The sequence below is a fragment of the Corvus moneduloides genome, chromosome 8 (genome assembly GCF_009650955.1).
Source record: "Corvus moneduloides isolate bCorMon1 chromosome 8, bCorMon1.pri, whole genome shotgun sequence".
NCBI classification, from domain to species: domain Eukaryota; kingdom Metazoa; phylum Chordata; class Aves; order Passeriformes; family Corvidae; genus Corvus; species Corvus moneduloides.
In genome coordinates, this window is record NC_045483.1 from 12,050,794 (window position 1) to 12,070,975 (window position 20,182).

Here is a 20,182-nt window from a genome sequence, read left to right on the forward strand (position 1 = left end):
GACTTTATCATGTTAGCTGTGACAGTGATTCATGGAAGAAGTTGCAGCCACAGTTGTCAGGGAGGTATTTTTTTCAATAATGTAAATAAATTTCTGTCCATTTAGTGCCTTGTCATTGGATTTGGAAAAAGTTCTTAAAGATGGGCAAAAATCATTACTAACAAACAAGCCTAGCTGCTTTTTCTCTACAGGGAGGGGAGTTACTGAAGATACTCATATTGCAGGACAAGTACTCCTGAACAGTTTGGGGTTGTTCTGTATCAGTCCTTTGCCAGCTCTCAGTGATGAGATTTGAACAGTCCTCAGATAGAGCACTGGTAAATTATTCATTATTTCAGAACACCCTAAGAGAATTACAAAAATTGCTTAACCAACGGTTAGTAAAGGACAATCTCTGGATTTTTAGCAGGTTCTAGTAGTTTAGCAGCTGAAGATAAATGATTATGAGCCAGCTTTCCTTAGCTGAGAAGAACCTGCTCTTCAGATTATTCACAGAATACGGTGTAAAGGACTGTGCAGTACAGTTTGTCTTAAGGAACTGGGAAATACCTGTACACCTTTGGTATTTCTAAGACTTTCTGTTTAAAGCCCAGTTCAGAGAAGCCTGGGTATGACTAAGAAGTCCTGTGCTTGATTTCAGGTATAAAAGCCCTGTTCTTCAGAAAGAAGGCGCAGTTGCAAAAGAAATTCAGAGAGTAGCAGGCTGGGAATTGAACCATTTTTGATACAAAACACCCACCCTTTTGATACTTTTCCTAGATGATGGCTCAGAGGACCTGTGTGAGGAGCATTAGAAAAGCATAACAAAAGCTTTGTTCTTACATTCAAAATTCTTACTTTGTTCTTCAGACTTCTCCCAGTAGAACAGACAATATCGTAATAATATATAGGCTCAGTGCTTCCTCCCCACACACCTTACATTTTGCACAGATCTGACTTTTGGGATGTTTAAACATTTCTCTACAAGAAGGGCCTTCAGACAGGAAATGGCATGAGTCTCTATTTGAAGGAGAAAAAAAATAATTTTCTGGAATAACATAAAGAAAACCAAACAACAAATGCAGCTGGACTAGAATCAAAGATCAGTGCCGAGCTAAGTTTATTAATCTTTCAAAGAAGAGTAACAATTAGGTCTTGATCTTCCAAAAGCGCTCCAAATGAGAAATCTCAGCCTTTAGTTAGTCCCACAAAGTTTATGATGGTCCTAGTTGGATCTGAGATTTCAAAATTATTGTAATTTGAGTTACTTTGTATATATCAACAATTGGGCTATTTGACACCATGTTTCAAACACAGTCTTGCAGTGTTCTGATATAGTTAAAAGGTCCACTTCCACAGCAAAATAAAATGCAAATTGATTTCAGAACATTAAGTGGGTCTGTCATAATCTAAAGCTTTGGTATGTGCCAGGAATATTTTTAAAACTTCAATCACAACTGTGTGCCTAGACCAAATCGTAGGTTAATTATTTTGAAGTCTCAGGTTGTAATGGTGTGCTCTGTAGTGCTATGAATGTTCATATAAATTCTGACTTATCCCAGAGACTGTTCTAATTTAGACCAGATGCATAAACCAGTTTAAAGGGGAGGGAGGGAAATGGGCAGGAATACTTGCCTCTAGAAATTGAGTCAAAACTTGTTCACAGGCACAGTAGCCTTAGAAAGCTATTAACCAATGCTTGTCACTTCTATGCAAATTTCTAAAATTTGAAAATGTTCATTCTGGAAGTAACACTAAATCTATGTTACACTGCTAAAACAGAGTAGGAAAGCTAACTGTGTTGCCTTAATCCAGGGTGAATTAGGTTTCATTCTCTTTTCTCTGTTAGTTAATTCTTTTGTGTTGTACCAGTAAATTACAGAATCACAGAATGGATAAGGTTGGAAGGGTCCAGCCTCCTGCTCAAGCAGGGCCCCCTAAACCACATTACTGAGGATTGTGTCCAGATGGTTCTGGAATGTCTCCAGTGAGGGAGACTCCACAGCCTCTCTGGAGAATCTGTACCAGTGTGTGTTCACCCACACAGTACAGAAGGTCTTCCTCATGTTCAAGTGGAACTTCCCATGCATCAGTTTCTGCCCACTGCCTCTTGTCCTACTGCCCAACACCCCTGAGCAGAGGCTGGATCCATCACCTTGACACGCTCCCTTCAGACACTTATAGGCATTGACCTTTTAGGTGTCTCTTCTCCAGGCTGACCAGGCCCAGCTCTCTCAGCCTTTCCTCATATGAGAGATGCTCCAGTCCCTTAATCATCTGCTGGATCCACTCCAGGAGCTCCTTGTCTTTCTTGTACCGGGGATGCCAGAACTGGACACAGCACTCCAGATGTGGCCTCACCAGGGCTGAGTAGAGGGGCGGCATCACCTCCTGATTATAAGTATCTGTCAAAAAACTTTCCTTTTCCAACAGCCGGTTTGGAATCCACTTGCTATCAAAGCTTTCATACCACTGTTCCTCCAAGCAAGAAACTTACTATTTATAAGAAGTAATTTAATTTTACTTTTGTTTTTATGTTGCACTAATGGCTGAGAACCTTCTCTCCCAGTTAAAGAGCATCTTTTCAGCAGCTCAGCTCACTCTGGCAGCACTGTGGGTGATTAAGAGCTTTCAGAGAGAGTTAATCATCTTCGTAGGTTTCCTCCTGCCCTCGCTTGAGACAGGTTAGGGAATTAGTTGAAGAAGGCACTTCGATGTGATTATCCAATAGCTTTAAAATACACACAGGAGGTGAAGCTTTCTGAATATCAGTAGTGAGTGCCTGCTTTCTTATTTCTGGTAAGCTTACAGGTGGCCATGAGAAATACATATACAAAGCTAGTTTACTGGTCTGCTGAGTGGTATGCTGGTTTCTTGATCCATGGGAAATATCTTGTGATTAATGCATGGGACAAAGATCAGAAAGAGCTACTTCTACTGTTTATTTTGTTACACACTTCCCTGTTAGTTTTTCAGAATCATGCTGTTGGAAAATTGAGTGCCAAAATCTTGTTACAAGGTTTAGCTTGCATTCAAAACAAGTTTCAATGCCAAAAGGAAGCAATCTAGAATGGTAAGCTTTGTCCCCTTTCCTTCCAAGCCTGTAGACGTTGGAGGAGCCAGTTTGTCTGGTCTCCTGCAGCCATATGCATCTGTCCAGAAGGTTTTCCAGGCAGTGCTATGGAAAGGTAAAATCAGAGGGAGGAAAACATGTTACATGACCTGTAGATGTTAACTCCGCTGGAAGATTGTTACACGACAGCCGTGTCAGTTTATTGATAAAACAAGGCTTTTTGCCCCAACCTATATCCTGCCTTATGGGCATTGAGGGCAGTACCTTTCTGGGTTGTTGATAGATTCCCCACTGGCTAAAGGTTGCAGTGATGGCCTCTTGTCTTGCACTTCACTTGCCAGGGAAGTGTATTGTAATAGAAACTAATGTAATTAAAAGACATATGATGTTTATATTTTCAAGGAGTATCTTTAAGAAAAAGTCTGTAATTCTTTCTTTTGGTAAATTGTTATCTGGACAGCTTAGACGAATGTTAAACCCTTGTAAAAGTAACATTTCAGAAAGTGCTAAACTTCTGGAAGTTCAGAGGAGTTCTAGATTTCTTAATTTCATTTTGAAACTGTATTTTTAAATTGGAATTGTACTTATATATAAGAACTGCAAGACATGTAGCATCAAAACTGACAGGATTTAACATGACAGAAGCTGAAGGTGGCTTATTATGAAAGACTGAAAATGCTTGCCCCATCTTGATTTGTAATAGAATAACCAGGGAGGAGGTAGATCCAAACTGGCCTTACCTTTCTGTTTGATAGTTTTCCAACAGCTGTTTTCCAGGAATATTTTTTTTTTGTCTTTCAGTAACATGTTTGGGTCTCAGTGATGGTTTTAATCTTGTTACTGGTGTTGGAAACTTTCTTTCAATTATGTGTTTTTAAAAAATCTTTGGGTGAGTTTCGTGTTTAGAATCTTTGTTTTGTATTAATTATAACCAAAGGCTTTACTGCCCAGCTCAGTAAGATTTACTTGTATAATAATACAATGGGTTTATTTGGCTTTAATTTAAAATGTTGTATGTGGCTGTAGGTAATTAAAAACATTTCCTGAAATATGGTGGATTTGACTGTACCATGCTCGAATTGCCTCTGCTGCTCATGAAGAGTTGAATAATAGTCATTTGTCACATAGGGTGTTGACTCAGACACAGATGATTTCAATTCAGATGACAGAGGGTGTTACAAAACCCAGCTGTTGACTCTGCTCCTCTTTCCACAGGTTGCTTTGTCTGTAGCAGGAATGACTGACCTGTGGAGCAGTTTTTGACAGCCACAGTTTGTGGCCTAATATATTCAAGTAAGCCAATGGTGACTTCAAGTTATTTTAATGCACTGGGTTGGCAACTCCCAACAGTTTAGGAGATGTTTCCAGTGTAAATCGTCAGTGCTAGTATAGTAGTGGCAGCCTTTGGAGAAGAGTGAAGGCCTGGTGGGACGTTTAAGTTGCCTGTATTAGTGCATAAATTCTCTGTTTCTGATTCACAGCTAACTTGAGAAAGAGTCTTTGCAGGAGTGTGCCAGCACTTGCAGAGCAGTTGCAGACAACCACTGGCAGGACACATTTTCTTGGCTCAAAATGATTAATCTCAAACTAAGGCAATTTTCTCCAAGAGCTTTAGTTGTTAATCAAATTTGGAGAAAAGACAACAAGAAACATTAAAACAGATACTCTTCTTTGAGGTTTCAATTGCCCTGGGATTGGAAAAGGACTGTTTAGCTTTTTTTGGAAAAGGTACATGGTGGGCACAAGAATATGAGCCAAGAAATTGATTGACCAGGGCTGATTCTATTCAATAAATCAATTAGGTGTTAAATAGGAAGCTACTGAAACAAGGCTAGCAGGTAGGCTGCTTAGGAGGGAAGAAAGAAAATGGGTTCAGGTGGTGACATGGGAAGGATGCCAATTTTCCTTGCTTTCTCTTCTTGGATAATACCTTGCTGAGCTCATAAGATACCTCTGGGGATTATGGACTTGGTTGACTTCTCAGTAGAGTCAGGAAAACTAACACTGATAGCAGTAGGTGGAAGAGACAGCCTTATTTCAGTATGTTAGAATAATCTCAGGTTGAGGCTTCTGGTTTATTTGTATTTAGATACCTACTATGTAGAGTTTAGATTTTTGCCCTTCAAACAAAGTTATTTTTCCAAGAAGAACTTAATTCTATTTTGGGTTTTGATTATGCCTTTATAGCCTTTTTCTGGAGTTAAAAATAGAACACAGATATCTTCTATCTAATAAACTTGTGGACTAGATGCTTCTCTTGCCTTTTTTTCTCCTGTATCAGGATTGAATTCCTTGCACTACAGCAACCTCGAAGTCATTACACTGCACTTAAAACCAAAATGCAGAAAGGAATGACCTTTTGCTAGGACTCTGTGTTGTTTATATTGCTAAGCCTGATCACCATCTCCCAGCAAAAGCCAGTTAAATCCTTAAACATTTGTACATATAGTATCTGTTCAGAATTGTCTATTGTTTGCTGTCTGGTTCTCACTGATTATAATGTTGTGCATCTCCACAATGCCCCTATTTGCCCCTTGGATCTTCCTTGTACAGGGCAGCTCTTATCTTCCTTGCTGATAGCATATCACCAATGGTACCAGTTAAGAGCTGAAAACACTTCTAGCATAATGGAAAGTTCCACTTTTGCCAGGATGACTCATTAATTAACCTCAGGATGGAGAAGCTTCCTGCGCCAGCTTAAGAAAAAGTTACGGGAAGATACTATTATATAGCAAAAGATAAATTGGTTGGAAGAATTTTGTCAGCATTGTAGGATTTGTGTTTTCTAATACTCTCAATCTGCCTGAAATAAGCTTGGAAACTCACTGAATAGATACTTTAGAAATAGCTTACATCTTGCTTTGCTGTAGGAGCAGACAGACAACTGCTGAGCAGAATGGACTGGTACAAGCAGTGTGTAGAGGCAAGTGGTGCATCCAGGAGGCACTAAGTATCTTTTCCTTCCAACTGACCACAAGCTTTTGGCTTCAAATAGGCCACTGTTCCAATGTAGCTACCAAGTCGCCACTTGGGAGGGAAGGAAGAAAATAGGCTTGGTTTTGGGTGGTGTCAGGGATTGGGAGGGTTCTTGGGACCGTGAAGAGGCCAGGGAAGGCTTTGACTGCTGTGCAGAATGCCCTCATGTGCCTGTCAGACATTGCTGAAAGTGAGTGGGTGGCTGGAGTACAGTTTCACTGTCCCAGCCTGGTGTGGATGGAATGTCTGCAACTCAGGACTTCAGCAAATTTGTCCTGTGGACTTCAAGGAATCTTGTGATCCCTTCATAGTGCTGGGGGCATGATTTAGTTTTTTTCAAGGACTCTTTGCCAGATCTGTAAGATAAAGTGTTGTGTCTGTAGCAGGCTTGAACCAAGCAGAGTGGTCTCTACATAAAGACATATGATAGGTGTAAATATCTCCAGTAAGGAGCTGTAACAAGGCCTGGGAGTGAGAAGGAAGCTCCAGAATCTGAGATTTAACTCCCAGTACTTTCTGAGATAGAAAGAGCTTTCACTGCAGAAATCTTCTCCCTTTAGAACAGGGAAGTAGGAAAAAATTTCATGGAGGTGCTTCATTTAAGCTGAAAGTGTGGTTTGGACTTGATCTATTAACATTTGGGCATTTCAGGCTTGACAACTGGCTATAAAATGCCAAAATACAGATACTTTTAATCTCCAGTGGAGCTGCTTCATTGATTTCCCCTCAGATGCAAACATGTGCAGGGGTGAGTTCTGCTTTTTGCCCCAATGAGTGTCTGTTTACCCAAAATACAAATGGTTAGACAGACTTGTTACCTGATTGTCTCTTTTTGGCTGGTTATCTCAGTCTGCTGTCTGTCTAGGAGGAAAAACAGCTGAGACAGGCTTTGTAACCATGCGGAGTAAATCGGGGGGCGTGAAGCAGAAAGGAATATAACTTTTTACTAGAGACTTTTTGCAAGCAAAAAGAGAGAGATAAGGAGATGAATTTTGTTAAGAAAATAAGCATGCCAAGTAAGATACAGGTTCAAACCGTTTGCTCCCTTGAGAAACTTTATGGTTTAAATTTGACATAGACTGTAGCAAGTATCCAAAGAACCGCCATATGGAGGAATAGCATACACTTAGCAGCTTAATTTCTAAATTTCTATTGAACAGTGTTTCAATTCAGCAGCAGAAAAAGGGTGCTTCATGGGGAGACTTGAGTGAGGAAAGACTGGTGTGACTTTTTTGAGTAGATCTTGCGGGTGCAAACAGGAAAGGTTCGGAAGAGAGAGCTGTCTGTAGTGGGGAGAGAGACATGAATCCAGGTGTAAACAAAACTATTTCAGTTTGTTACTCAGTGGTGAACGGACTGCTGGAACTGACTAAATCAAATATTTTCAACATCTCACTAAAGAAATGACCAGTCCAAGGAAGGATAAGTAACACTGGCCTCTTTTACTTAAGTAAAATAAAATAAAAGTTGGACAGGAATCGAATTGTCAACTGCAGTTCTGTACACAGTATAAAGTAGATGTCAGCAACACTGGCATTTTGTGCTACACCCTTTTCTTTTCCCTTGCCTCAAATTAAAGTTTAAGCATTAAAACAGAAACCATGCAGAATCCAGGCTCTGTTTCTCAGTGAACCAAGAGGCTATCGTGATGTTCATGGCGTGTTGTCTCTACATCGGTAGCTACAAGTGCTTCTCCCAGGCTGCAGAGATCACTGGGAGCTGCTTCCTCTCAGGAGACTGGAACTGCCAAACCTCAGCCCTATTACACACTATTCAAAATCAGTCCACTTAGCACCTTTGACTTACAGCTGCGAGGGGCTGACACCCATTGGAGGGTGACCTGGAAAGCCTTACAGGAACAATGTAGCTATCCATACAGGAGAAGCTGATAGAAAGTATTTTAGCTTTCAAATCTTTATGAGGATCTTCGTGAATCGAGTGCTGGGGTTTTTGTCATCAACACTGATAAGCAGAGAATTGCATCTGTAATGGCAGAAGATGGCAGGCATTAAACTCTGAAATCTGAAAGGGTAAAAGGAGAAAGTAACAATTTCAAAGTTAGTGGAGACTACATGCCCAAAATAAAAAAGGGATGGCTGCTTTTGTTTTCAATAAAGTCATCCTCCCTCAACTCCACAATAAAGCACAGGGATGAACAATGAGAAGAATATGTTAGGGGAGGGAAAGAGAATGATGGGGGGGAATAATAATCATCTGTATAGAAAGTAAGCACTTAGGATCCCACAATCCTGCTCTTTTAAACAAATGTTGACTTCGGTTCACTGTTTATGGATTCGGAGAGGAAAAATCCCTGAAAATCTATTTCATTTGAAGTTACTGAGGAAAATGCTGCTGCTAGATTCTCAGTACTTCAAACTAATCATGAGTATTGATACTTTGAATATTTCATGTGGCCACACATGAAATATTGATAGATAAATATAACATTATATTAGATAACCTCTCATCCTCAGCTCTGCTGTGTTACTGTGTTTAAACTCATGAGCTATTTTTTCATTTAGTTGGGGCATATGTGAAAGGGTCTTCACCTGAGTAGAAAACAATTACAGTTCCTTCTGTGTTCACAGGTTTTGAATGCAGTCTGAATCCAAGAAATATGAAGAAGAGATGCCTTCTCTGCACTGGGGGATAGATCCTGTATTTTCTGCATTTGCAAGACTCTATATTAAAGATATTACAGAAATGAGAGAATCTAAACAGGTGCCAGGTATGTATTTATTATAATTGATTTTTGTTGTGCTTTTTATGAAGGGTTTGAAGAATACTTCACGAACATCAGTAGTTTTCCATATGCTTAAGCTAAGTGACATTAGTATCTTTTAACAGTTCTAAGAACAACAGGTTGTATGTGAAATGTATGTGGAAAATAAGGTATATTTGTTAAAATGGCTTTTCTTTCTCTCCAAAACCTCTTTTATGTTAAGGTAATGTTGTGTATCCTCTGTGTGGTAGTGCTTGTTATATTCTGATAAAGTTAATTCTAGAAAATGCTGCTCCTTTCTGGCCATACGTGTTGTATCTCTCCACTGGCTCTACATTTTTTGCAAAATTTTGACAGACGGATGACATTGCTGGATGTGTGATTTTGCTTTTTCCTATGGATATTAATACATTATAAAACAGATACAAGTTTTGAGGTTTTGTCCCTATTTCTAGATATGATAGATAGATGTCATTCTTCATACATTGCAACAACCTTATAAATTCTGGCCTCCATGCTGGATGATACCCTGCACCTTTTCTTTCTGAGCAACTGCTGGCAATGTCTGCTTTGCAGTCTGTGTCCTGCTGGTCTGCAGCCAGTGTCACCCACATGTGAGCATTGGCTGAAGCAGCACAGCTCTGACCTTGAATTGCTGTTTTCACTACACAGACTTTAAATAGACTGCAGTGGGTCTTCTGCTGTGGAAGGGTTCATTACTCCCAACTGAAGCTTGACAAGGTGCAAGATTATCAGAGAGGAACCCACAGAACTTAGAATTAATGAGGAAAAGCAGTAAACCCTAAGCAGAGTGTGTGTCTTTGGTTTGGTTTTGGTGTTTTGTTTTTTTTTTTCTGTCCACAGACACAGAGCACCTCTGTTTGGCTCTTTGAATATGATTTGCCTTGTAGGTTTTGTTATTCTTCTTCAGTTTCCTTTAACAGCAAGGGTAACAGCAGTGCTATTTTTGCAGAAACAGAGGACTGATGGTCTTTTTGCTCTTCTCACAACCATGTTTATGTACATAGGGACTTCACAAACCACAAATAGCAATATACCTATATCTTCGTTATTTAACGTGGTGGGAGACTTTTGTCTTAAATCCATTGCAAGAATTAGGCTACAGACTGTTGTTCATGTTTGTCCTACAGTAAGTTTTATTTAGAGGCCTTTTTAAACTGTCTTCTAGTAGTACTGGTGTAGGAAATGCATCTGGTAAAAACTGTTCTTCCTCAGTTACAGATATTTTTATTGTTTTCAAACAAAATACAACACAATTCAATGCCAGCAGAATTGGATTGTGGTTTGGACTTGAGCATTAGTACATACACATGTGAAAATATATTCAGAATAATTAACCTTATAAACACCAACAAACGTTTCATGATAGCAGGAGCAGTTCTAGAAGGTACAGTCCTGCTCTCTTTTTTTATCTCTAAATTACCTGATTTTCTCTTCTTACTTCTCTTCCTGTTCTTTTACTTAACTGACTTGGCTTCTGCTTCAGGAACTTTTTCAGTTTTGTTATTACCTTTGGGTTTTTTTAAGATGATCCTAAGGATGTGGTATCTGTCATGTCAAGATATCAGCCTTTACAGTTGGTACGTTTGAGCTTTCTCCACTTCCTGTGCATCTGGCATTCTGCACATTTAAGCTTGCTTGTAATCCTGTATCATTTTCTAAACCAAACTTCAAATAAAATGTAATTTCCTAGAACCAGCATCCTGAATTTTGTTTATTTTCCTGGTGCTGTGTATATACCAAACCAGACGTTTTTCAGCCTATCTTATTTATTGGCAACAAATGATAGCACAACAAAAACACTAAAATTAATACCTTTTGGGGAAGGAAGAATGTAGGTGTTTGTTGTCAATGCTTCCTGCCTTTAATGGGCTTTTAAAGACCAGCTGAAGCTAAGTATATGATTGGCTATAAATCAGTCATTAAGTAATGGTAATTAAGAATGAATGAGTGCAAAACAAAAAGTTGTAACTAGGAAGAATGGAAAGAAACAGACTGAATGTCAGGAAAAACATCCCTAGAATGACATCTGTTAGACCATGGCACAGCCTTCCCAGGAAAAAGGTGGGATGCCCTTCACTGGGATTGTTTATATCCTGACTGTACAGATTGCCAGGAATTTACTGTACAAAATGGTCTTGTATTGGCCCTGAGGAAATGGACTGAATGACCTAATGAGTTTTTTTCTTTCCATTTTTAAGCATTAGGATTTGATGCCACAGTGACTAATCCCTTAAAACAACACACAGGGAAGCAGTAAACCTGGCCAATTACTCTGCTGCTATAAATGGTGACACGAAGGCTGGAAAACCTCCCAGATAAAAACAGCAATTGTGTTGTCTTAGCAGCCTTGCAATGAGAGTGGGTGTCAAACTCAGTTGTAACACATAATCATATCATGGAAATGAGCTTTTCTCAGAGTTATCATGCACCACTGCTTTGTGACAGCTTATCAACGAGCAAAGGAAGCTGCAAATAGCATAAAAGGAGGTAATAATAATTAAAGCAATGGCAAACAGCACAGTAATGCTGGTACAGACATGACCAGCACTTGCCCTAGAGAGCTCTCTATCTATAGCCCCCTGTAGCACTGCTGTGGCTGTTGTGGCAATGGCATATTGCTCTGTGTGTTGTTTACTGGGGTACTAGGAACCTCACTGAATATGTTTGTCCATAGATTCAAATATTTAAAATATTTTTATTGCTACCAATATGGACTTAATTTGAACAAATAAACTGCCAAAGAAGTAATTTACACCTTGAAGTCAAGTCCAACAACTTTTAATAGGTCAAATATAATTTCATTCTTCAAATTAATTTGGGTAGTTTCTCGGAGAGTAAGGGTGGAGTTCTATGTGAATTTATGGGGATGGAGAGAACCAGTTTTATCTGGTCTCTGTCATCCACCAAAACTCAGCTTACTAACTGGGAAACGAACATAATGACATGTTGCTTGTTTGCATAATCAGGAGCTTGGAGTCTCTGCTCTACAGACTTACCCTGAAACTAGCCCAGACCTTTTACAGAGATGTTGTAAGATTCAGTGAATGACTGCATACACTGGGAGCATCTCCACTGGGGGTTTGTATAGCAGTGTTTATCTGTGCCCTGGTAAATGGAAGGAGAGGCAAGTGGACAGACCTGCTAAACATTCTCTGTGCCAGACCTGACCAGTGACTGCATGATGAGTATAGCCAGATCTGAGATGATAGCCATAGATGCATCCTCAAAACATTGCAGTGGATTTTCATGAGCAAAACTTCTGTTTATGAGCTGCTTGGCTGATCACCTCTGATTTCTTCTGAAACTTTGGTGTTTTCTCTCTGTCTTGCGTGAAGAAAGTTAATTCCAGGCTCATTTAAGGCTGCTAGCTATGTAGGACAAGTTATTTTTGGATTTTGGTTTTGGTTTTTTTTTTTGTACAGAACATTTTTCTGACTCGCTTGCTGCCATGTTTCTCCCTCCCTTTGTAAGAATAACACTTGCCACAGTGTATGGAGCCAAATGTTCCCTTCTGAGTCCCTCGAGTTATCTAGTTTTCAGAAGACAGTTATTGAACATCCCAGATGGCTTATTTCAGTAAAGCAGCAGTATTTGAAAACTGAAGAAAACACATTCACTGAAAACTAGCCAGCCCAGGGTATATTTGGAGCTTATTGCCCTATTTTCCTCCTGCTGGTGGACTGTGAAGCCTCAGTGTATGATGTTTACATTAGTGTTTGTTAACAACATTTGTCACCCTCTTGAAAGGGATTACGGAGGGAGGCAACCTCTGTGCTGTCAGAGTCCACTGGGCTCTGATTTCTCACTGTTTCCTGGACGTGTTTCTAAGTGTTATTCAAGTTATCTTTATAGATGCGCAGAAATAGCTTTGAAGGGATGTTTTTAGAATGTGTGTTTTCAGAAACTGAAGTTCAGGATGCAGTCCACAATGACTGCAGTAGTGTACTCTGCAGTCTGAGAGGGCTGTTGCTCTCCCCCTGCCCCCATGGCTCCTGTTCTTCTAGAAATGAAAGACAGAATTATGTTAGTTTTCCTTTTGGAGGCTCTGCCTTAATCAGTAACAGCTGCATTGTGAGAAGCTCAAACTGCTTCCTTTGTGTTCTATTATTTATTCTGAAGCCTTATGAAGATATAAAAAAACCCAAAACCAAACAACAAAGCAAAGCAAAACAAAAACCCAAATAAAGCAACAAAACAAACAAACAAACCCCCCCTAATGCCTGCAGCAAACAAACTGTTTTTCAGATCCAAACGTGCAAGAAAGCAAGAGGTTAATAAGGTTATGGCACCCTACAAAAGCAAGCTTTTGGTATCCTAAGTAGAGCTGATACTTTCTCCTTTTAGTGTTCCTAGTCACCAGTGATTTAGGGTTTTTTTCCTGTGTAGGCATTGTATAATTTAAGATATATTAAATATGCAAGAAAGTGAGTTTTTTACTGACAAATGTGACTATGTAGGGTAGGGTGTTGAAAGAAATAGTTACACTAATCAAGAATGTTTTGTGCCCAGGTATATTCTTTTATAATGGACATCCAGTAAGACAGGTGGATGTTGTTGGGATAGTGGTTCAAACGAAGGAGCGAGAGGCCTTTTGTAATTATGGAGGTAAGGAAAATTTATTTCTTTCCTTCTTCTTGCACTTACCAGCCTTCTGTCTTAGTTACTGCTAGAACTGAAAGGTTTCCTTGTTTGATCATTGTCTATTATTGAAACAAATGTGCTCTTATCTTAATAAAATGTGTATCTGCAGCTGAGATTACTTGGCAAATGTAGGGAAGCTACTGTTTATCTCCGCTTCAAAAATAGAGAATTAAATAGTTAACACAGAGTAATTGATTCATTTGGGGTCATGTAGCAAATCTTAATTTTGGTTGTTGCTTTGTCACTGGACTCTACCACTTTCCCCTCCTATATATGCAGTTCTTTTGATCAGATGCAAACAGATTTAATGGTGCCCACAAATGGGAAATCACTTCTTCCATATTTGAACCTTAGAAATCACTTCTGAATTTTTGTATGTCTTGTCATTTCTTGGACCAAACTTCTAATAACAGTCAGGAGCTTGTTTATGTTTTGATGCACAAGAGTCTTAACAAATTAACTCAAGCATCATAGTACCAGTCCTTGCCAACACCAGCTGGGAGTTGTCTCCTTCCTATTGCTTTTCCCAGTATTCAATTTTATTAATATGGAAACATCTGATTGTCATTTTGTTCAGCTGTCTTTTACATCTGGAGAAAAAGCAGAGTGGAGCAGTGGTGATGTGGCAAGTTTCAAAAGGTGGGGGAAGGTCACCTCACAGTAGGAAGGGGGAGCCAAATGTACAGATCCTATTGAAGCCCTTATGCCCAGTGCCTTCCTCTGCCATGGATTTTCACCTGGTGGAGGTAAGTCTCCTTCCCAATTCCCTTCCTTGTAAAACTGAGTCAGCTGCAGTTCCTTGACCCTCGGGACTGCTGTGAAGATACAGCTGACAACTTAACCAGGTCCCAGGTTCCCCAGCATCAAACTGCTGCAGAGTGGCATTGACTGCAAATGCATTTATCACTTCAAGAGAACAGAGGAAGACAGAACCAAAGTGACCAAGACAAAACCGATTCCATGGGCAAGGGTTTTCCATGCTGCTCTCAGCATCAGTTTAACAACTAAACCTGTTGAAAATGTTTGACTGAGGCAGAAAGTGGAGGAATAGAAAGAAGAAGAAACTGCAGAGTAATGGAATTAAGGCCTTAGATCAGCCAGCCTTCAAGTGCAGCTCACAGTGAGCCTGGCTTCCTGCTGTCCTTTCAGGTCCAATTCCACTCTTTGTTCCAGCAGTTCCTGGTTTGAGTTTTCAGGCTACCTGCCAGGGTGCCCCTCCCCAGCTTGCCCTCCCTTTCAGGCAGGCCGACTCCACCAGTGCAAAATTGTAACTTCTTAGACAGTTTCCTGCTTGTAACTTCTTGCATCTCTCAGTTCAACAGACTCTGGTGAGTCACAGGGGTTGCATCAGTTGCAGTGCCACACACTGCTCGGGACTTGCTCTCTTTCCATCGGCTTAAAAGTGACTTACAAAGCAGTTCCCCCTTTGTACTTTACCTCTGATACGGAACTGAAATGTCTTTGTGTCGCTGGCATGATCCCCCCCCCCTCCATTTCCTTTCTGTCTGCTTCAGAATACACACCACTCACTTTAAAGAATCTTAGGTCCTCTGCTGAAAACTACAGCCAGAACTGGTGACAAAATCATAACTGTAAAAAGGAGTTCATTGACTCTTTCCTGGCTTAAAAAATAAAAATTACAGCTGTAAAACCTGATTTCGACACTTTGATTTGATTGTTTATTGTTATTTTTATAATAAGTTAGGAGAAAGATATCTAATTAAAATGTACCTTTGATCAAGCTCATATTTTAGCTAATGCACCTTTCTGACCTCTTTTTTTCTCCTTTCCTTTTTAACAAAACCAAACATCACATGTGGTTTTATTTGTACTTGAAAACTGATTTGAAAGGTTGAAAGGCAGTTGCCTTAAAATCAAATTTAAAAAAAATCACTAGCATCTCAGTAGGTTCATGCAGGCCTGACAAGAGCCATACCCTTTTTGTCATAAAGAAATAAAAAGTAACACAATTGTCTCATTTAACAGATAGCTTTGAGCTACCCTTCAAATAATTAAGCAAGAATCAAAGAAACCAAAGCCAAACAAACAAAAACCAGGAAAAAAACCCCAACAAACAAACAAAAAGTAAACCCACAGAAAACCCAAATAAACAAAAGTTTAAATCCAAAGAGATGAGGAAGGGCGGCACGGGGAGCACAGGAAGTTTTCAAAAGTTTGTAGACCCCTTGAGTGCATTTAAAATAGATTAACATTCTCTTGTCTCATTAGCATACAATTGCAAGAGGTCTCATTCATCTGCACTTCAGGAGTTGCTTGTCTTTTTGCTCAAAGCTTTCATCTATGAAATTGAAAAATTTGTTTCAGAACCTTGCTCTGCTACCAGTTTCCTTGTGTGGTCAAGTACAGGTCAGTCTCTCCAGGACTCTGTCTTCAGCTGTTACATTGAGGAGGTGAAGTCTGGCCTCCCAGTCCTTCAGTCTTGTTTGGTTTGTTTCCAAGCCCTTCTTGGGAAGCCTGTCTGTCTGAGTTGGTGCAAGCTGGAACATCTAGGAGCTGTGGGAATGCAAGAGTGAAATGTCATCTGCCCTGCTTCTCGTTGCCATTGCTGGCTTGCATGGATGGCTTGGCATGGTTTATGAGGGTTCTGACTCCTACTAAAATAGTTGCTGTCTGTCTGTACCAAGGAGAGGAAATCCTACCAGCAGATCGTTATCTGTGCTCTGGTACAAAATTAAAGCTGCTGAAATAGTTGCAGACACAGCAGCTCAAAACAGAGATAGCAGAGAGGAGCATAGCTTTGTGATGGAATTTGGAATTGCCTGCATCTTAAAAATGCTGTAGGTTTGCTAATAGGAATGTGCAGCTAAACTACTCAGAAACAGGAAGGTAAGACAATGATTTGAAATTAGACCCCCCAAATAGGGAGATTGTTTTAAAACACGTGAGACGATGCAAAGGCATTTTGCTTTGATGTTATGGTTCCCAGAGGAAATGACTGCAGGTACCAATCAGCACCTTCCTGGTAAACATTGCTGTTACTTTTTTAGTCATGGATCTAGTTTAAGGAGCAGAAGAAAATTGCATGTTTCCGTTTGTGAGGAGTAGAATCTCAGTCTTGGAGATGTTACATTAAAGAAGCAAGGTGCTTGAAGCATTGGCTGGATGATCCTTGATAGACATTTAGTGCCTTTCTAGTTAGTGTTTGTTGCACAGGCTGTCTATATATATACAGTCCCTTGATCTACAGAAAATTGATTCTTCTGACAGTTTTTAGTTTCCTTTGAGTTTTCTCTTTTCCTGCTGTCATCGATAATGCAGTGCCTGGAGCAGAAATCGTAAAACTTATTTTCATTGGATACTGGCAAAACAGGAAAAACAACTCCATGCTCAGGAGAAGGTGTTGAGCAGCGGAAGTGGCATGCATGCCACCAGCACCTACACCTTAAGTTGGGAATTCCTGGCTTAGAGCAGAACCACAAGCATGTACTGTCTTCTGTCCTTCCTGCCTAGAGGAGCTGCCTTTCTGCTCACTGGACATCATCTTATACGGAAAGGCCAGAGGCTCTGGGCACAATATTGGCATGGAAACCAAAGCAGCTGCAGGTAGCAGCACTCCTGGTTTATTTGCATGGTTGTACCCCCGAATGTTGAAGTGCTGTTTCCTCACTGTAACGGTAATGCTTCTGTGGTTTGTGCCTGGTTTCCTGTTTCAATTTGTCTGACTTCAGCTTTCAATACTGATTCTTCTTCGGACCTTGTCAACAAGATTGAAACCCCTTAGTATCCAATATATGTACTGAAGTCTCATCGTTTACATTAGTGCTTGATCTTTCTTTGAGAATATACATGTTACTTTGCTGACTATGCACATAAGCACATCTGGTGCTAAGCTACTTCCATGTCTGAAATTGTGGAAATTATTTCAGATATGTAAGTAGGGTTTGGACACCCACTTTCCCTTTCAGACTGGTTGGAATGAAATATCCTTGGCAGTTATCTCCCTACATATTTATGTACCTTCACTTCTTGGAACATGACTACCTGCTTTCCTATTCTGTAATTCTTGCAATTTTTTTTGCAGTGGATGATAGTACTGGAGTTATAAATTGTGTCTGCTGGAAAAATCCCATGGTAGCAGAAACACCTTTATCAGGTAATTTATCAAATAAATAATTCCTCTTTTGACTGTATGTTTTTACTTATGTCTGTTTTACATAATTTAGTAAGTGATCAAACTTGCAGAAGAGCAAATTCGACTGTTCAATTTTTTTTTTTTTTTTAAAACCACCACATCATACAGCCTGGGCCATTTTGGGAATTTTCTATTAGTTTTTGTGTTGTGTTCAATGGTGATGCCAATAAAACCATTACATTATGTCCTATCCCTGCCTTTTACTTATTTGAGTAATATGATATTTCAGTTCTATGCTGTGACATTGTTCAGAGAATTTGCCTCTTAAAGTTCTTTCTGTGACTTCATCTAGTAAGGAGCTAGGCTGGAAATGTGCCACAACTTCTGTTTCCAAAGTCAGTCCATTGACCTGCCCTTGTGATAGTGGTTTCAGGATTTATCCTCACTTTGTATTCATATTCTGCTCATACAGACTCTGTGAGCAATGAATTTGAAAGCAGCTTCAAACACAGTAGGAGGATGCCAGCAGTCTTTTACAATTTGGGCAAGTACTAAGTGTGCAGTAATTGTGCATTTGAAATGAATGTATTATTGCACTCACTAACAGAACAACTCACTAGTGTCTGGCTGTCTCTTTGCTTTTTCTCTCCCACTGTTTCTTGTAGATCAAAGTACAGAGTTCTTTCTACTTTGGATCTTCCTGGAAGCCCATGCTGTGGATTGACAACCCTAATATGGAGCTGATCAAATCCTACTGAAATAAATCTTACTAGTGTCATCTGCAGTGTTAGGGATACATATTAATAGAATGAAGAAAGGAAAGCTTGATGTAAAAGTTAAAAACTCTGATGTCTGTGGAACAAGCCCATTTATACAGACAGATAATTGATACTTATATTGAACAATGATATGACAGGTGGTACAAATGGTCCCAACTGGAATGTAGAAGACAGCTCTGACTTTGGAGAGGTGATGATCTGGCACAGCTCTCAGGAAAAAAAGGAGACGCACAATCAAATCAGTTTTGAGGAACTTAAATGAGGAACTCAGATGCATTAAAAGGAATTGCATGCAATACTGCTTCAAATAGAATGAAAGCCAAGAATGCTTTTCAGCCTTGTATTCTTGTTTTACACATACATCAGTAGTGCTTGGATGGACACAATGCTAATAATGGAGATGGATTCATTTGTACCTGCTAAAGAAAGCTCTTAGGGAGCACAGGAAACTTTCTTCCAGCCTTTTGTAATTTTGATCAGGGATGTTTGGAGCATTAATCAGGTTTTAAGTTATGAAGGATTTACTGTCCTGCAAAGCTGTGTTATGTAAATGTCAAGTTCTGTCAAGTTGCATTCACCTCAGTTGCATTCACCTCAGTGTAGACATCAAATTGCATCACATGAATGCTTTGGCCCCACCTCAGATGACTCATTCGTCTTTTATATAAAAAGTTCGGCTGACTTTTCTTTTCTCCTCTCGTCCATCTTAGCATGACAAAACCAAAAAACAACAAAAACCATTTCAAATTTGTTTCAATTTTCCAACCCATCTATGACATTTTCAGTGGTAAATCAGTATCTCCTCCCTTTTATATTTTCCCCACGTGAACTATTTAAGTAAATATAGTACTGTAAACTAACTTTGTCACCCAGAAGTTTTGCTACCCAGGATACATGGTGCCTGGGACCTTACCCTTTTTTAGTAATATGACTCCTGTGCTGCTTAGGTGGATGAATGCAAAAGGACAATTAATGCATTGACTTTAATGTCTGACTCCCTTTCCCTCACTTCTTGCAGGTCATCCAAGCACACCCAGCAGTCTCACTGTGTTTGAACAGATGAAGAAACTTCAAGAAATAGTGAGCCAGAAAACCAAGCTGGAGATTGGGGATGTTGTCAGGGTCAGAGGTCACATCCGAACCTATAGGCAGCAAAGAGAAATTCAGGCTTCATGTTTTTGTGAGTGATTTGAATCTGGACATGTGTAACTAAGATGTCTGAATCTGTGAAAATATCTGAGCTGTATGTAATTAATTGGATATTTTCCACTTTATTTTCTGGCATCTCATTTTTCTAAGGATTTTCATCTGTATATCTTTATTTCAATTGTAGCAGCATAAGGCTGGAAGACACACTATGTAATGTGTGAGATTAGATTGCCTGTAAACGAGGCATTCCTGGAAAAACTGTAGAAGCTGATTAGCATGCATACAAGAATACTGTGCAGATACTGTGGTTGGATGTCTGCAAGAGTGATTTGCTCTTCAGATTTCTCTGTGTTGAAGTGGAACAGCCAAAGCCCATGGGAAGGGAGCTGGTGCCCTTCTGTGTCCCACTTCACCAAGGGCTCTGGGGGCTTTGGAGAAGTGGCTGCTGTTTGTCACAGCCTGTACAATCCATTCCTAGGGCAGGCAGCAGCAGATGGGCAGTGTCCCACTGAAGCCTGGTTTCTCCTAAGCTCCCTGGCTCTGCAGGATGAGGGAGAAGTTTTCCTCAGGCACAGATCTGCATGCAGGTGCTGCCTCTGTGTCTGACAGCTCTTTGGGCAGCAGGGCTCTGCAGCCCACTGCTTATACTCTAGGAGCTTCCAGTTACATAACTTCTTCTCAGTTCCGTGTCTGTGCTGTTGTGTAAGAGCTGGTTTTCCCCCGTGAGATCTTTCAGAGATAATACT

The 20,182-nt window shown here is 39.9% G+C and overlaps 1 protein-coding gene across 4 annotated transcripts in view; it reads left to right on the forward strand.

Annotated features, from left to right (window-relative positions):
- STN1 (STN1 subunit of CST complex) overlaps positions 1-20,182 on the forward strand; it is a 44,522-nt gene that overhangs the window by 6,869 nt on the left and 17,471 nt on the right. For 2 of the 4 annotated variants that reach the window (XM_032116593.1, XM_032116596.1), the window contains exons 2-5: positions 8,617-8,756; positions 13,284-13,379; positions 17,458-17,529; positions 19,306-19,467. In XM_032116593.1, coding sequence (XP_031972484.1) covers positions 8,624-8,756; positions 13,284-13,379; positions 17,458-17,529; positions 19,306-19,467 — 463 coding nt within the window. In that variant the 5' untranslated portion in view covers positions 8,617-8,623. Of the gene's footprint in view, positions 1-4,267; positions 4,346-8,616; positions 8,757-13,283; positions 13,380-13,992; positions 14,162-17,457; positions 17,530-19,305; positions 19,468-20,182 lie in introns of those variants that run through there. The other 2 variants (XM_032116595.1, XM_032116597.1) reach the window with 2 other exon arrangements.